At 41.9% G+C, this 19,218-nt stretch overlaps 1 protein-coding gene across 1 annotated transcript in view; it reads left to right on the forward strand.

The window, feature by feature from the left end:
- CCDC158 (coiled-coil domain containing 158) overlaps positions 1–19,218 on the forward strand; it is a 1,152,460-nt gene that overhangs the window by 1,098,787 nt on the left and 34,455 nt on the right. The window contains exon 33 of the mRNA XM_030192135.1: positions 10,916–10,983. Within this exon, the coding sequence (XP_030047995.1) occupies positions 10,916–10,983 (68 nt within the window). The remainder of the gene's footprint in view (positions 1–10,915; positions 10,984–19,218) is intronic.

Here is a 19,218-nt window from a genome sequence, read left to right on the forward strand (position 1 = left end):
TAAATTATTGAAAAACTCAAAAATACTAAGATGAAGTCAGCAGTCCAGCAGCGAGAGGGGTGCTATCCAGTCTTTTGCATTGAGTGTCACATATATGATTATCTCCCAGTTGGTAAGATGGCATATGTGTGTGCCCAATGCAAAGAGCTCCTAGCTCTCAGAGAACATGTCCGTTCTCTTGCGGCTAGAGTAGCAGACTTGGTGGAGCTGATGGAGACAGAGAGGTATATAGAGGAGACGTACAGGGATGTTGTAGAGAAGTCCCACCTCCAGTCTGGTAGCCCCTGTGCTACCTTGGAGGAGTGAGGTCTCCTAAAAGGAGAGCATCACCCTGGTGAAGTAGGAAGTACTCCTGTAGCCAGGACCTGCCCACCAGGGGATGTACTATCCTCTTGCACCAAGGATACGTCTCCAAGTGCTGCCCAGGAGGGAAGGGTTAGAACAGCTGGTGTAGTTAGTGATTCGATCATTAGGCATATAGATAGCTGGGTGGCTGGTGGACATGAGGATCGCCTGGTGACTTGCCTGCCTGGTACGAAGGTGGCGGACCTCACGCATCACCTAGATAGGATTTTAGATAGTGCTAGAGAGGAGCTAGCTGTCTTGGTACTTGTGGGTACCAATGACATAGGAAAATGTGGGAGAGAGGTTCTGGAAGCCAAATTTAAGCTCTTAGGTAGAAAGCTCAAATCCAGAACCTCTCGGGTAGCATTTTCTTAAGTGCTACCCATTCCACATGCAGGGCCCAAGAGACAGGCAGAGCTCCGGTCTCTCAATGCGTGGATGAGATGATGGTGCAAGGAGGAGGGCTTTAGTTTTGTTAGGAACTGGGCAACATTCTGGTGAAGGGGGAGCCTATTCTGAAAGGATGGGCTCCACCTTAACCAGGGTGGGGCCAGGCTACTGGCATCAGCTTTTAAAAATCAGCTTTTAAAAAGGAGATAGAGCTGCTTTTAAATTAGAAACTGGGGGAAGACTGACAATCGCTCAAAAGCGCATGGTTCGGGATAAGGTATCTTTCAAAGATATCACCTGTGATAAACACAGGACTGCCCTACCCTGAGGAGGCTGCCAGAGGGCGCTGTCCTAGGGAAAAGACAGGAAAATGCCCTCATCTGGTGACTATAAGGAGCCAAAATGGATAGGTCCAAGTAATGACCTGAAGGGACAGCTAGGGGGTGCTCATGGTATAGGACCTGCCCTTCCCTGAAGAGGCCACCAGGGGGAGCTCTCAGACTAGGTGAGGGAAAGGTGGAGAGAGTTATGGGCCTGGACCTTTCTGGAACCAGAGGGAGGGGCCTAAAGAGGTGGGGAGGATTATTAGCCACCCTATAAAGAGCACCCTCCAAGAAGAGGAAGGAAGGGAGAGGATGCGGACCTGGAATGCCTGAAGCCGGAGATCCCCTGGAAGTGGAGAGAGAAGGATCCCTCTAAAAACCAAGAAGGTACTTATCTGGTATGTCTTTTGGCAGTAATGGAACTGTGTATTATTGGAAGTTGAATGATATGCTGGAAAGAAGTTGTTCCCCAGAAGACTGGAGCAGGGTGCTAATAAAGTGGATTTGCATCTGGTATAGAGTGAATTTGCATATTGATGAAAGCTGAGAAACCAGGGTTATAGTCCCAAGAAGGGTGACCGGGGTCCCATCAGGGGTACTGGAAAAGTGACCTGTTACCAGAGGATACAGCAGGGAGGCATGTCCACGAACTGGTGGTAAATGAGGGAGTCACCCTGAGTTAAAGGGGAAGTCCAAACTTTGAGACCGAGTTTACAGGTTGCCATAGAGGAGCCTTGTCTGAGCCTTTCTCAGAAGCAAAGCACTAGTGAGCCCTGGCTGAGGGTGTGTGAGGCTGGACAGGAGCCACAAGAGGGCCCTCAGCACATGAGAGTACCCCTGGGGTATTACACACCAAAACATGGAAGATAGGGTATCCTGATAGTGAGGTTGCAAAAAAGACCGTAGTAGATCAGGCATCTCTGAGACCTGGTGGACGAAGGGTAACCAGTGGGACACTGTCATACCGGGGTACAAATTATATTGTAGTGATAGGGTGGATCGAATTGGTGGAGGGGGTAGCATTGTATATTAAGGAGAGCCTTGAATCAAATAGATTGAAAATTCTGCAGGAAACAAAACACATATTGGAATCACTGTGGATTGAAAATTCATGTGTATAGTGATAGGAGTGCACTACCGTCTGCCTGGCCAGGATGAACAGATGGATGTAGAAATGTTAAAGGAAATTAGGGACGCAAACAAACTGGGCAACACAATAATGGTGATTTCAATTATCCTGATATTGACTGGGTAAATGTAACATCAAGGCACGCTAGGGAGGTAAAATTCCTTGACAAAATCAAGGACTGCTTTATGGAGCAGCTGGTACAGGAGCCAACGAGAGAAGGAAAAAATCTAGACCTAGTCCTTAGTAGAGCACATGATCTGCTGTGGGAGGTAATGGTGCTGGGGCCACTTGATAACAGTGATCATAATATGATCGGATTTGATGTTAGCTTTGAAGTAAGTATACATAGGAAACCAAATACGTTAGTGTTTAACTTTAAAAAAGGAGACTATGATAAAATGAGAAGAACGGTGAAAAAAAACTTAGAGGAGCATCTGCGAGGGTCAAAAATTTTCATCAGGTGGGGATGCTATTCAAAAACACCATCCTGGAAGCCCAGGCCAAATATATTCTGCATATTAAAAAAGGAGGATGGGAAGACCAAATGACAACCGGCATGGTTAAAAAGTGAGGTGAAGGAAGCTATTAGAGCTAAAAGAAAATCCTTCAGAAAATGGAAGAAGGAACCGACTGAAAATAATAAGAAACACATTAAGGAATGTTGTCAAATGCAAAGCGCTGATTAGGAAGGCTAAAAGGGACTTTGAAAAAAAGATTGCATTGGAGGCAAAAACACATATTAAAATTTTTTAGCTATATTAAAAGCAGGAAGCTGGCAAAAGAATCTGTTGGACCACTAGATGACCGAGGAGTAAAAGGGGTGATTAGGGAAGACAAAGCCATAGCGGAGAGATTAAATGAATTCTTTGCTTCAGTCTTCACCGAGGAAGATTTGGGTGAGATACCGGTGCCAGAAATGGTTTTTGAAGCTGACGAGTCGGAGAAACTGAATGAATTCCCTATAAACCTGGGGGATGTAATGAGGCAGTTCTACAAATTGAAGAGTAGCAAATCTCCTGGACCGGATGGTATTCATCCCAGAGTACTGATAGAACTGAAAAATGAACTTGCGGAGCTATTGTTAGTAATATGTAATTTATCTTTAAAATCGAGCGTGGTACCAGAAGATTGGAGGGTGGCCCATGTAACGCTGATTTTTTAAAAAAGTTTCCAGAGGTGATCTGGGAAATTATAGATGGGTGAGCCTGACGTCAGTGCTGGGCAAAATGGTAGAGACCATTATAAAGAACAAAATTACAGAGCATATTCAAAAGCATGGATTAATGAGACAAAGAGGGGCATAATCGAACGTCGCTGGCGATCTATTGTGGCGGTGGCGCAACAGCTGGCCGGAACTGTATTTTCGAAAAAGATGGCCAGCCATCTTTTTGTTCGCTAATACGGTTTAGCCCAGCCAAATGCCATAGTTCATCGGGTTTGAGATCGCTGCTTTGTTTTTCAGCGATAATGGAAAAACTGCTGGCCATCTCAAACCCGGCGAAATCCAAGGCATTTGGTCATGGGAGGAGCCAGCATTTATAGTGCACTGGTCCCCCTGACATGCCAGCATACCAACCGGGCACCCTAGGGGGCACTTCTAAAAATGTTCAAAAAATACACAAATAGCTCCCAGGTGCATAGCTCCCTTCCCTTGTGTGCTGAGCCCCCCCAAATCCCCCCCAAACCCACTCCCCACAACTCTACACCATTACCATAGCCCTTATGGGTGAAGGGGGGCAGCTACATGTGGGTACAGTGGGTTTTGGGGGGGGGGGGTGGAGGGCTCAACACTTAGCACCACAAGTGTAACAGGTAGGGGGGGGGATGGACCTGGGTCTGCCTGTCTGAAGTGCACTGCACCTATTAAAAACTGCTCCAGGGACTTGCATACTGCTGTCAGGGAGCTGGGTATGACATTTGAGGCTGGCATACAGGTTGGCAAAAAAAGGTTTTTATTTGTATTTTTTTAGTGTGGGAGGGGGTTGGGGAACACGGGGAGGTCATCCCCCATTCCCTCCAGTGGTCATCTGGTCAGTTGGGGCAACTTTTTAGGCTTGGTCGTGAAAAGAAAAGGACCAAGTAAACCCGGGGAAATACTGATGAACGCCGCTTTTTTTTCCATTATCCGCGAAAACCGGCCATCTGGTAGCCACGCCCATGCCCACCCATGTCCTGCCTTCGCTACGCCACGACACGCCCCCTTGAACTTTCATTGGTGCGGCAACGGGAAAGCGGCGATGGTGTCAAAAAAGCCACTTTCGATTATCCCGATTTCGCCGCTTTTGAGAGATCGCCGGCCATCTCCCGATTTATGTCGGAAGATTGCCGGTTATCACTTTCAAAAATAAGCCTGAAAGTCAACATGGATTTAGTAAAGGGAAATCTTGCCTCACCAATCTACTACATTTCTTTGAAGGGGTGAACAAACATGTGGATAAAGGGGAGTCGGTTGATATTGGGTTGCACATAAGTAGATCTGTTTTGGATGACTATTTCAAATCTTCCCTTGTTTTATCTCTTTCTTTCCTATAGTGGGCAGAAGTGGAAATAAATTCCCCTCTCAATGAGGTTTTAAATGCTTCCCAAACTGTAATTGGACTTGTTTCATTATTGGTATTCCATTCAAAAAGAATTGGAAATAAAAGTTCTAATTCTATTATGATATTCTTCCAGGGACAAGATGTGAGAAATCAACCTTCATAATGGTTTGTGATTGGAAGTGGATGAATGAATTTGAATGTCTAAGGTTATTTCGGATTGGTCAGAGAGTTCTAGAGATTCTATACCTGCTTTGGAGACAGAGGTTAATAAGCTATTAGATATCAGAAAATAATTCTTAAACAGCTGGAGTGAGATGCTGAAAAAAAGGAGTAGTTTCTAGTGTCCAGATGTATCTGTTTCCAGGGATCTAGAAGATGATAATTGTCTATTAGGGATTGTAGGGAAGTATGGGCTATGTAAATATGAAAGACAGATCTGGATTGCCTATCCAACCATATATCTAAAGGTAAGTTAAAGTCTCCGGCCATGATTAGAGGAACAGGGACACAAGCTGCAATTAGTTTTGATAATGATGTAAACAAGGATGGGATATCTGTGTTTAGGGCATAAGTATTTAAGAGCAAATAATCACAATTATTAATGGTCACATTAAGCAGGATCCACCTACCATCTTCATCTGTATATTCATATTTAATTTGGACATTGAGATCCTTATGGAACAAGATTGCAACACTATTGCAGGAGAAGAAGAAGCAGTTCCTATCCAATTATAGCTGTTTAAAAGAAAATTAATATCTGAGAGGCATGTTTCCTGATAATAAATAATGTGTGCATTCAGGGTTTTTTTTAAGCCAATAGGATTTTTTTTCTTTTAATTAGATGAATAAGCCCATGGACATTCCATGAAACTAATTTAACATGTGTTGTGTGAGAGGCAGCCATCTGGGTGCATGAGAAAAATTACTTGAAGTATTCTGGGGCTCATTATTGAGTAATAATTTAGAGATTGAAACCAGACAACTTTTAAATATATTGATAACATCAGAGGTAGCAAGTTGAAAATATATGTGAATCTATACCATGGTAATGAAAAAACAGAAAAGATTAACATGAAGTATATAATAAAGCTAACAATGGTGAAAAGAGCCATATAACATGCTCAACCTGGATAAAAAAAATTTCCAGATGGGGGAAGAGGAGTACAAACTAGCAATGGTTCCCCAGCAAAGAATCCTCCTAATGGAATGAATGTATTTATTAAACAGTTTGGTTAAGTAAACATGTAATAAGGTGAACAACGAGTTCAGTATACATGCAGTTGGCAGTGAGTAAACTAGATAGAAGCAAGGGAGTGAAGGTACATCCTATGCATGAATATTAGCATGAAGCAATTTGTAGTATTACATGCAACCGTTAGATAATTATTTAAACAAAACATCATGATAATGTTAGCTCAGACACATGCACGTGTACATGCCATATCACCATAGTTCATGAAGTCATACCACTTTACGCTCTTTGATCCACGAAAAGTTGAAGGGTTCTGGGGATATAAAGAATCTCGTGATGTTTATTCTGCAGTCATCTTGTAAGCCGTGTCGCATTCCAGTGCCCTTTAGTCTTGGCCTCATTTGAAGTAATTTAGATCTTTTTGTTGCAATTGATTTCAATAAATCTGGGACTATAAGAATTTTTCTTCCGTCATAGATGATGGAAGGAATCGAGTGTGCCGTGGCTAGGATCTGGAGAGCCTGCAGGAATCTTAAAAGCTTGGCGATAATAGGCCTTAGCTTTGTTTGATTGGGTTTTAATTTTCTCAGGGATCTATGTGCTCTTTCAAACTTAAAAGGTAAGTCTATCGAAAGGTGATGTAATCCAACTACATAAGAATTTGATCAGGTCCAAACTGAGTTTTCCGGTAAGCCGACTATGCAGATGTTATTTCATCGACTTCTGTTTGCAAGGTCCTTTATTTGTTGTTCCAGGGAAGCAATCTTGTCTGATGTTAACTTTTCATGCACTTTGAGTTATAGGTTAGTGTTCTCATTTGCTTGCTCCAGTCTTATGTGAAAGAAGAAAGTGAGGCAAGATCTTCTTTTAGAGCACAAGTAGTATCGAAATGTTTCACCTGAAGATCCTTCAGGGCTTTAATTTCCTCCATTAAGGCTTCTGATGGAGTCACATTGGATCTATGAGGCGCTGTTTATTCTGCATTTTGTGTGTTTCCAACCAGCAGGAAGGATAGGATTTGAATCCTGCTTATTGGGTTTTGATGCTGACATATTAAAGGAGAAGGCTTGGCTAAGAGCTGCTGGAAAATGATGTTTGATGAATTCCCAGAACGGAGCTCCTCGCTTAGGCAGCCATCACCATTGGCATCCTCTAGCACCCCCCCCCCCCCCACACACACACACAAAAAAAACTTATGGAATGGTTGTTGATGAATTCTGCTGTATCCATAAGAATTTGTTTGCTCTCACATTCAGAAATATAGATTCTGATGATTCTCTTCAGATTCATTCATTTAAGTATTTATATACCACTTAGACCTAAGCGGTTTACAGCTTCATTTTACAGGTACTGGGTCTGTCCCTAGTGGGCTCACAATCTAAGTAGTGAATTGCACTACTATTGTACCTGAGGTAATGGAGGGTTAAGAGACTTGCCTAGGGTCACACAGAGCTTTGAGCAGGGACTGTCTTTCTTCTATGATTGTGCAGCGCTGTGTACGCTTTGTAGCGCTATAGAAATGCTAAATAGTAGTAGTAGCTGCAGAGGGAATTGAACCTGGTTCCTTAGGATCTCAACCCACTGCTGACCATCAGACAGCAGCAAGAATCAAACCCAGCTCCCCAGGTCTGCAACCTGCTGCACTAACCATTTGGCCACTCCTCCACTCTGCCTCACTTTCTTCTTCGGTGTCTGTTTAATAGCTTCCTGTTGGGCAATCTGATTAGGAATAATCAAAAGAAATGTTTCTCTCAGGGGTAATTTCTCCAAAGTTATTTTTGTGCATACCATGACAGTAGTGAACCTCACTGCTATGCCAGGGTACAGTGGGGGAAATAAGTATTTGATCCCTTGCTGATTTTGTAAGTTTGCCCACTGACAAAGACATGAGCAGCCCATAATTGAAGGGTAGGTTATTGGTAACAGTGAGAGATAGCACATCACAAATTAAATCCGGAAAATCACATTGTGGAAAGTATATGAATTTATTTGCATTCTGCAGAGGGAAATAAGTATTTGATCCCCCACCAACCAGTAAGAGATCTGGCCCCTACAGACCAGGTAGATGCTCCAAATCAACTCGTTACCTGCATGACAGACAGCTGTCGGCAATGGTCTCCTGTATGAAAGACACCTGTCCACAGACTCAGTGAATCAGTCAGACTCTAACCTCTACAAAATGGCCAAGAGCAAGGAGCTGTCTAAGGATGTCAGGGACAAGATCATACACCTGCACAAGGCTGGAATGGGCTACAAAACCATCAGTAAGACGCTGGGCGAGAAGGAGACAACTGTTGGTGCCATAGTAAGAAAATGGAAGAAGTACAAAATGACTGTCAATCGACAAAGATCTGGGGCTCCACGCAAAATCTCACCTCGTGGGGTATCCTTGATCATGAGGAAGGTTAGAAATCAGCCTACAACTACAAGGGGGGAACTTGTCAATGATCTCAAGGCAGCTGGGACCACTGTCACCACGAAAACCATTGGTAACACATTACGACATAACGGATTGCAATCCTGCAGTGCCCGCAAGGTCCCCCTGCTCCGGAAGGCACATGTGACGGCCCGTCTGAAGTTTGCCAGTGAACACCTGGATGATGCCGAGAGTGATTGGGAGAAGGTGCTGTGGTCAGATGAGACAAAAATTGAGCTCTTTGGCATGAACTCAACTCGCCGTGTTTGGAGGAAGAGAAATGCTGCCTATGACCCAAAGAACACCGTCCCCACTGTCAAGCATGGAGGTGGAAATGTTATGTTTTGGGGGTGTTTCTCTGCTAAGGGCACAGGACTACTTCACCGCATCAATGGGAGAATGGATGGGGCCATGTACCGTACAATTCTGAGTGACAACCTCCTTCCCTCCGCCAGGGCCTTAAAAATGGGTCGTGGCTGGGTCTTCCAGCACGACAATGACCCAAAACATACAGCCAAGGCAACAAAGGAGTGGCTCAGGAAGAAGCACATTAGGGTCATGGAGTGGCCTAGCCAGTCACCAGACCTTAATCCCATTGAAAACTTATGGAGGGAGCTGAAGCTGGGAGTTGCCAAGCGACAGCCCAGAACTCTTAATGATTTAGAGATGATCTGCAAAGAGGAGTGGACCAAAATTCCTCCTGACATGTGTGCAAACCTCATCATCAACTACAGAAGACGTCTGACCGCTGTGCTTGCCAACAAGGGTTTTGCCACCAAGTATTAGGTCTTGTTTGCCAGAGGGATTAAATACTTATTTCCCTCTGCAGAATGCAAATAAATTCATATACTTTCCACAATGTGATTTTCCGGATTTAATTTGTGATGTGCTATCTCTCACTGTTACCAATAACCTACCCTTCAATTATGGGCTGCTCATGTCTTTGTCAGTGGGCAAACTTACAAAATCAGCAAGGGATCAAATACTTATTTCCCCCACTGTATATGGAATATGATCTCACTCTCAGATTTACTGCTAATGCTTACAAAAGTACTTGCATTGTGCTAAGGAGAGCTTTTTTCTGGAGTTCATAAGCTGTTATACGTATAGGCAATTTATCCAGATGTGCTTGGAAATTCTTTTTAATGAGGCCTGTGGCACCCAAAATGATAGGAAATATTTTTGTATCTTGCTATCATGTTTTCTTCATCTCAGACTGCATTTTATGATACTTGAGGCTCTTTTATCTCTCTAGGCAATTCACCGAGTAATCACTTGGCACTGACACCTAAAATCAAAGCCATCTGGTGTTTTTCTCTTTTACCACTATGTTTGATTTCCTGGCACTCAACTTCTTATCTGTTGGAATGTGGATGTCCCAGGTGAACACAACCTCTTCATTCTCTGTGATTCTCTTGATAATGATCTTGGGGCTTCTCTGGTACAGCAGTGTTGTGATATTTACAGAGTTTCCAATGGATGAGTTGCGCCATCTTATTGTGCCTTTCCGTATAGAGATTTTCTGCCATCAGAACTTTAGAGCCAGCTACAAGATGAATGACTGTTTCCAGCTCCCTCTTACAGAATCTACATTTGTTGCACCAGGTTTGTTTGTTTTTCTGTGCTTGCAGTAAACCATCTCAGCTGTAATCCACTATTCTGGGCTGCAGCTATCAATCACTCATCCTTAGGTTTCAATTCACCTCTCCTTAACGATTCATTGTCTGATTTTGATCAATAAATGACTCCTGGAGTAACATTTTGTATTTGCCACTTGTTGTACCTTCCCTGCTGACCTAATTCCTTGAAATTTTTCTCTTTGTTTGCAAATTCTGTTGATGCCTTCCCTTTTGGTGCTGGTGGATTCTTGCCCAATCCTGCTACTCTTCAGAATGCTTGTCAAGTTTAATAATGGAAATGGATTCTGGAATTTTCCTTCATATTTCAATACCTTTGTGCATTTGGATTTGATGATGCTGTTAAATAAGCCTGGAGGCCTACGATAGTAGTTTGATAGGTACAATCTATTTCTATAAGAACCATTCCTCCTTCAACTCTAGGAATGTACAGTCTTGGCATATACTAATCTTATAAATGACGTTTTGGACATGGACTTTTCTTATTTGCACAGTTTTTCAAGGTCATTAAGAGGCCAGTCAACAATACCAAATATTTCTTTGTGGTTGTGTGGAACAGCTTCCTAGTAGAGGTGGTAGATACAAGGTCGGTATCTAAATTCAAGAAAACAAGATGCAAGCATAGAGGATCACTGAGGGAGAGGAAGGGATTGTAGAGCTTAGTAGTCGGTGTGTATGGGCAGACTGACTAGCTCATATGGTCTTTATCTGCCACTAGTTCTCTGTGTTTTTCTGTTTCTAAACTTTACTGAACTTGCATGAAAGTTTGGCAGCTGCTACACAACATTGTTTCCTAGCGGCTAAAGCTTTATAAGTGAAGTAATATTTTCTTTTGAGATTTGTGAGTTTTATAGTAATTTGTACTTTTTTTCTTCAAGGTCATTTTAAATGTGCTTAATTAGCATGGCAATAGAGGAATGATACTCCATTATTTTGCTTACAGGAAACCTTCAACATTACATACTACAGATCTTGAAGAGCAGATCAGTCGCCTCATGCTTACGCAAAAAGGTGAGTTTGTGTTCACTGAGCTATAGAAGGAATGTATCATACAAGGATTCATCTGTGTAAGTTTAGTTGAACAATGCTATATGGCCAGATGTGCATCAAAGGGATAACTTTATCAGCCTTTTGTGCACATAAAGCAATGTTTTGCATTCAGAAACAGGCACTTATAAAATTGCCCTGGGCGTAGACTCTACTGATACATGGAGAGTAATTTGGTAAAATACACATATAAAATTTTCAAAAAAGTGCCTATTTTGCTGTGACTGTCCACTTACCTCCTAATTGTATATATAGCACTCAATATTGCGTGTGTGCAAATTTAGGTGTGTGCCCAAATTGTGTATGCAATTTAATTGATTAATGAGACAATTAGTGCTGATAATTGGGTGTTAATTATTGGTGCTAATTGGCAATAACTGGAATTTAGGCTCGCATCTTGCTACATGCTATTCTGCTCAAATCCTAATATCTTAACAAGCAAGTGTGTATTTGCCCCTGTTTGTTTTAATTTAATCTGCCATTTTCAGCGATTGCGAGGAGGAAAAGACTTCAGATGCTCGGCTATCACTACCTTTTTGATTTTAATGTGAGTGCAGAGTGAGCTTCTTCATCAGTCTAAAAAACCTTGAGATCTAAAATTGCTTTGAAATTCGCATATTTATACCTCTTCTTTTTTTCTTTTTTACTTCTTTCAGTGTAGTACTTAATAGTGATAAACCACTTATCTGCATTAAAGCTTATCTTCTTAGGCGAGATATAGTGTGATTCGCTTCAACAGAGCGCCTCTGTTTCTCGCAATGCTTCTACAGGCAACAAACCCTTGTGCTTTCAATATCCTTTCCCTGAAAAGAATAGTGCTTTGTAAGCATGGAGGAATATATTAAACATTCTCATGAAATTCCTTTTAATGGTAATATTTTTCAAGCATGGTGCCTACCTCTTGTCACAGCGCTTTTTTGATGTGTGTTAAGATATCAAAAATGGTGCTCAACTTTAAAAGGATGCTATTCTACAAGCACCAATCAGGGACTTTAATGTGTTGTGTTAATATTTAAAGGGACCACTCATGATTTAATACCTTAATGTGTATAACTGATTGTAAACTATATATTCATCGTTGTTCTAATTGTATTAGTTTGCGATCTCTGTCTCCTCCTCTGACGGACTTAGAAATCTGGTCAGTCACCACACAATGATAGTCTTCAAATTTATACTGTTGAACTATGCTGTGTGCTACTATTGGAGCTTCTAATTTGCCATGAGTGATGTTATGTTTATGTTCACTAAGACTTTGCTTTAACGTTGTAGTAGATTTTTCCCACATATATTTTATTACAGTTGCAAATCAAAACATATATTACATATATGCTATTACAGTCTGTCTTTTGTTTTAATCTGTATTGTCTGTTATCCAAAGGATTTGTAAATACATCTGTTGTTAACACTAGAGGACAAAATATACAAGACACATTTTCTATGCCCTTTCGATTCTATTTGCTGTGCTGATGGAAACTGATTTTGTAAAAGTTATCTTATATTTTTCCCTCAGTATATGCTATTCTTAAATGATGATTTTGGAAGACCGGATGTATTTGTATGATCCTCCAGTGTTGTTTAATGATGCATCACCCAACTTTGAGTGCCATTTATAAAATAGCCCCTAGTGTCCTTTCTTTTTTTGAATCCATAGTGTGGAGGAGCATTTTCGAAAAAACATCCAATTCAGAATTGTGACGTTCCGCTATAACGTCCAAAAAAAACCTGTCCATCTCACAGCAATTTTTGAACAGGAAAGACGTCCAGATTTCCTGTTTGAAAATGCGTGAGAAGCAAGTCCTTATGCTGCAGACAGCAGACATTCATCCTGAACAACCATTTTACAAACTGAAACGTTTAAATTATAAACGGGTGAAAAAAGGCACAGGGACGTCTGTCTGACAGCATTCTTATAAAAATGACCACGCAGACATCCTTTCAGAACAGAGGAGTAACCCATTGGCTAGTGCAGTGGACTGTGCACCAAGGGGACAGGTTCAAATCCTAGTTAAACTTACTTACTTATTTATTTATTTATTTAGGTAACTGTGATCCCTCCAGGAATAGAAAAACACCTACTCAAGGTGAGGTCACACCATGGAGCAATAAAGAGGCATTATAATTTTCTTGATCTTATTTTGCATCCCTTTCCTAATAATTCCTAGCATCCTGTTTGCTTTTTTTGGCTGCCGCTGCACTGTAGGCAGTATATTGTCTACAGTGACTCCTAGATCCTAAGGTGGACTCTAGCATCAGGTAACTATGATTCGGATTATTCTTCCCAATGTGCATCATTTTGCATTTGTCCACATTAAATTTCAACTGCCATTTGGATGCCCAGTCTTCCAGTTTCCTAAGATCTTCCTGCAATTTTTCACAATCCACGTGTTTTTTGACAACTTTGAATAGTTTTGTGTCATCTGCAGATTTAATCACCTCACTCGTCATTCCATTTTCAAGATCATTTATAAATATGTTAAATAGCACTGGTCCCAGTACAGATCCCTATGGCACTCCACTATTCACCCTCCTCCATTGAGGAAAATCGCCATTTAACCCTACCCTCTATTTTATGTCCAATAACCAATTCCTAATCCACAGAAGGACATTGCCTCCTATCCCATGACTTTTTAATTTTCTCAGGAGTCTCTCATGAGGAACTTTATCAAAACCTTTCTGTAAATCTAGATACACTACATCAACCGGCTCACCTTTATCCACACGTTTATTTATACCTTCAAAGAAATGAAGCAAATTCGTGAGGCAAGACTTCCCTTGACTGAACCATGCTGAGATATAAATAGAAACAATAAATATAGTTTGAAATGTCTATATGCGAATGCCAGAAACCTAAGGAATAAGATGGGAGAGTTAGAATATATTGCACTAAATGAAAAACTACATATAATAGGCATCTCTGAGACCTGGTGGAAGGAGGATAGCCAATGGGACACTGTCATACTAGGGTAGAAATTATATCATTGTGATATGGTGGATCGAATTGGTGGAGGGGTAGCACTGTATGTTAAGGAGGGCCTTGAATCAAATAGATTGAAAAATCTGCAGGAAACAAAACACATCTTGGAATACCTGAGGATTGAAATTCCATGTGTAAAGGGGAAAAGGATAGTGATAGGAGTGTACTACCATCCACCTGGCCAGGATGAACAGATAGATGTAGAAATGTTATCAGAAATTAGAGAGGCTAACAAACTGGGCAACACAATATAAATGGGTGATTTAAATTACCCCCGATATTGACTAGTTGTGTCATAGGAGCCAACTTTTCAAAATGATTGAGGGTGCTGAATGAACGCAACCCAATATTCTCCCTCCACCTGCCACCACCAAAAATAGTCTTAGACTACATTCACCTTTCCTTTGTTTTTAATTGATGAAAATAAACTTTTCTAGAATATACACCGACTATGATGCATTTTCAACACACAATCTGAGTAAACATGGAGAAATTTTGTTTAGGCAACAATCCATGATTATAATTTTTTTAACTCTGAATAGGCCAAGTAGAAAAATCACATTTACTTGTTATTTTAGTACTGATAACTAATATGTATGTATATATTTACAGTTCAAAGAAAGCAGAGTGTAAGAAAAGTGAAAAGAAATAACATATGTATACATAAATAATATAGCCATCATCAAGCACAAGGCAGGTGCTTCTTACTACTTAGGTGAATGAAACTACCGCGGGTGACCACGCTGCTGACTCCTCCGAGTGAGACGTGAGTTCCTTCCACTTCCCTCCACTGTGACCTGCCCTTGCGGAAGAAGGAAGTTACCTCTGAAGGGGGCGGGCCACAGGAGAGAGAAGTTCCAGTATCGACGACGGCAGCCAATGTACTAGCTAGAGCAGACAGCAGAGGGAGAGAGAGAGAATCAGCATCCATCCGTCGACAGCGTCACGGTCAGCACTGGGGAGAGAGAGGGGGGCCAGAGGGTGACAGGAGCTGAGCGCCGAGCGCCACCACTGAGTACCAAAAACAATGTGTCGTGTTGGCATCGCGGTCGGGGTCAGCACATGAGAGAGATATGCCGCGCCGGCACATGTGGGAGGTAGCCCCTGGCCTCGGGTTCCAAAATATTGTGGGGTGCTCAAGCACCCACAGCGTCGGCGCCTATGGGGTGTGTAACATCAGGGCATGCTAGGGAGGTAAAATTCCTTGACAAAATCAAGGACTGCTTTATGGAGCAGCTGGTACAGGAGCCAACAAGAGGAGGAAAAATTCTAGACCTAGTCCTTAGTGGAGTGCATAATCTGGTGCAAGAGGTAATGGTGCTGGGGCCGCTTGATAACAGTGGTCATAATATGATCAGATTTGATATTGGCTTTGGAGTAGGTACACAAAGGAAATCCAATACGTTAGCATTTAACTTTCAAAAAGGAGACTATGATAAAATGAGAAGAATGGTAAAAAAAAAAACTTGGAAGAGCCGCTGCGAAGGTCAAAAATTTACATCAGGTGTGGATGCTGTTCAAAAATACCATCCTGTAAGCCCAGGCCAAATATATTCCACGTATTAAAAAAGGAGGAAGGAAGACCAAATGACAGCCGGCATGGTTAAAAAGTGAGGTGAAGGAAGCTATTAGAGCTAAAAGAAAATCCTTCAGAAAATGGAAGAAGGAACCGACTGAAAATGATAAGAAACAGCATAAGGAATGGCAAGTCAAATGCAAAGTGCTGATAAGGAAGGCAAAGAGAGGCTTTGAAAAAAAGATTGCGTTGGAGGCAAAAACACATACAGTAGTAAACATTTTTTTTAGGTATATTAAAAGCGAAAAGCCAGCAAAACAATCAGTTGGACCGCTAGATGTCCAAGGGGTAAAGGGGGCAATCAGGGAAGACAAAGCCATAGCGAAGAGATTAAATGAATTCTTTGCTTCAGTCTTCACCAAGGAAGACTTTGGAGAGATACCAGTTCCAGAAATGGTAGTCAAAGCTGACAATTCAGAGAAACTGAATGAAATCTCTATAAACCTGGAGGATGTAATGGTGCAATTTGACAATTTGAAGAGTAGCAAATCTCCTGGACCGGATGGTATTCATCCCAGAGTACTGACAGAATTGAAAAATGAACTTGTGGAAATATTGTTAGTAATATATATTTTATCTTTAAAATCAAGCATGGTTCCGGTAGATTGGAGGGTGGCCAACGTATCGCTGATTTTTTTTAAAAAAAGGTTCCAGAGGTGATCTGGGAAATTATAGACGGGTGAGCCTGATGTCAGTGCTGGGCAAAATGGTAGAGACTATTATAAAGAACAAAATTACTGAACATATTCAAAAACATGGCTTAATGAGACAAAGCCTACGCAGATTTAGTGATGGGAAATCTTGCCTCACCAATCTACTACATTTCTTTAAAGAGGTGAACAAACATGTGGGTAAAGGTAAGCTGGTCGATATTATGTATCTGGATTTTCAAAAGGCGTTTGACAAAGTCCCTCATGAAAGATTCCAGAGGAAATTGGAAAGTCACGGGATAGGAAGTAGTGTCCTATTGTGGATTAAAAACTGGTTAAAAGATAGAAAACAGTGAGTAGGGTTAAATGGTCAGTATTCTCAATGGAGAAGAGTAGATAGTGGGGTTCACTAAGGGTCTGTGCTGGGACCGCTGCTTTTTAACATATTTATAAATGATTTAGAGATGGGAGTAACTAGTGAAGTAATTAAATTTGCTGATGACACAAAGTTATTCAAAGTTGTTAAATCACAAGAGGATTGTGAAAAATTACATGAGAACCTTACAAGACTGGGTATCTAAATGGCAGATGATGTTTAATGTGAGCAAGTGCAAAGTGATGCATGTGGGAAAGAGGAACCCGAATTATAGCTATGTAATGCAAGGTTCCACATTAGGAGTCCGCAACCAGGAAAGAGATCTAGGCGTCATCATTGATGATACGTTGAAACCCTCTGCTCAGTGTGCAGTTTCGGCTAAAAAAGCTAATAGAATGTTAGGTATTATTAGGAAAAGAATGGAAAACAAAAATGAGGACATTATGATGCCCTTGAATCGCTCCATGGTGCGACTGCACCTCGAATATGGTGTTCAATTCTGTTTACCGCATCTCAAAAAAGATAGTGGAATTAGAAAAGGTACAGAGAAGGACAATGAAAATGATAAAGGGGATGGGACGACTTCCCTATGAGGAAAGGCTAAAGTGGCTAGGGCTTTTCAGCTTGGAAAAAAGACAGCTGAGGGGAGATATGATAGAGGTCTATAAAATAATGAGTGGAGTGGAACAGGTAGACGTAAATCGCTTGTTTACTCTTTCCAAAAATACTAGGACTAGGGGGCACGCAGTGAAGCTAGAAAGTAGTACATTTTAAACGATTCAGAGAAAATATTTCTTCACTCAACATGTAACTAAACTTTGGAATTCATTGCCAGAGCATATAGTAAAAGCGGTTAGCTTAGCGGGGTTTATAAAAGGTTTGGATGACTTCCTAAAGGAAAAGTTCATAGACCATTATTAAAATGGACTTGGGGAAAATTCACTGCTTATTTCTATAATAAATACAAAATAGCAGAGTATTAAATGGGATAGCTCGATCCATTAACTATGTGAGGTAGAGTCTCATATAGCTAACACAGCTATTTTCATTTCACTCCACGGTGAATCTCTGCTCATGTGTATGCTTCAATCATTGACTCTGGGGCAGCAGGTAATTTTATCGGTGCTGAACTTCTGCACCAGTATAATATTCCTACACAGTCCCTGGACACAGCTTTACAGGTCACATCAATCCAGGGAGAGGTTCTTTCTGGAGTGGTTTCTTAGATATCAGATCCTCTTCGCCTCCAACTGGGAACCTTACACTGCGAGTCCATGCAGCTCCTGGTCTTGCCTCAGGCCATTCATCCTATTGTGCTGGTGTATGGGGTTCACTTGGCTTCATCTGCATTCACCTAGCAGTGACTTGGGAACCGGTGCATTATCAAGTGGGGTCACCACTGTTTTTGTAACTGTTTGGATTCTGTTCAGCCTGTGCCTACTCTGGACAGTCATGCCACACTCCCCTGCGCCATCCAGGCCTATCATCTGCCTCCTGAATACATCAACTTCGTTGATGTCTTCGATAAGAAGGTAGCCGATCGACTCCCACCTGATAGGGTATTTGACTGTGCCATCGATGTACTCCCATGGAAGATGCCTCCACGTGGACGACTCTACACCACCACCCAAATCACAGTGTTACCATCGGAAACAGACAAGTCTGTGATGAAATCCATGGCAATTTCCTGCCAAGGAGCATCAGGAATGGACAAGGGCTGCAGCAGACCCCAAGGTTTGGCCTGAGAGATCTTGCTTCGAGCACATGTGGGGCAGGTAGTGACAAAATATTGGATGTCCTGAATCATCCGTGGCCATCGATAATAGCGTTGAATAAGATGTAAGGTCTTACGGAAACCAGGATGCCCAGCCAACCATGACAAATGCCCCCATTGCATAACAGCATAGCGAAGCCTGGCAGGAACTGGAGTGAGTCCAGGAGGAATGGGGAGGCTTGCATAAGCTGGGGTTCCTCAGCATCCTCCTGAGGTTCAAAGGCTCTAGATAAGGCATCCACCCGAGTGTTCTTTTCCGCTGGCCGGAATGTCAAGTGGAAATTAAAATGGGTGAAGAATAAGGACCAGTGGGCTTGCCTAGGATTTAGGCACTTGGCATCTTGGAAATATAGCAGATTCTTAAGGTCTGTGATGAATGTAAATGGGTGTTGGGCTCCTTCAAGGAGGTATCACCATTCTTACAAGGCGAGTTTTAAGGCTAGAAGCTCCCAATCTCCAATAGTATAATTATGTTCGGTTGGAGTAAATTTCTTGGAAAGCCCCTAGAGATGAGGCATCCACCTCTACAATGAATGGTAGATGGACGTCCAGGCTGCGTAAAACTGGCACAGAGAGAAATGCCTGCTTCAGTTGATCAAAAGCTTGAAAGGCTTCCTTTTATTTTTGCTGATGCAGTTGTGGAGGTGGAGTGACACTTGGTGGTACTGAGTCCCTCTTCCACCCCCTCACCCCCTCCATTCCTTTCAGTATATTGAGTCTGAGGAGTCACATTGTGCTGCTGTTTTACTGCAACGGACATGTTACGCATTAGGAACTTGTTCCTCACTCCCTTTTCCTTCATGCCTTCATTTTGAATGGGGGTTAAAAAAAAAAAAGAGAGACCAATAG

Source organism: Microcaecilia unicolor, chromosome 2 (genome assembly GCF_901765095.1).
Source record: "Microcaecilia unicolor chromosome 2, aMicUni1.1, whole genome shotgun sequence".
NCBI classification, from domain to species: Eukaryota; Metazoa; Chordata; class Amphibia; order Gymnophiona; family Siphonopidae; genus Microcaecilia; species Microcaecilia unicolor.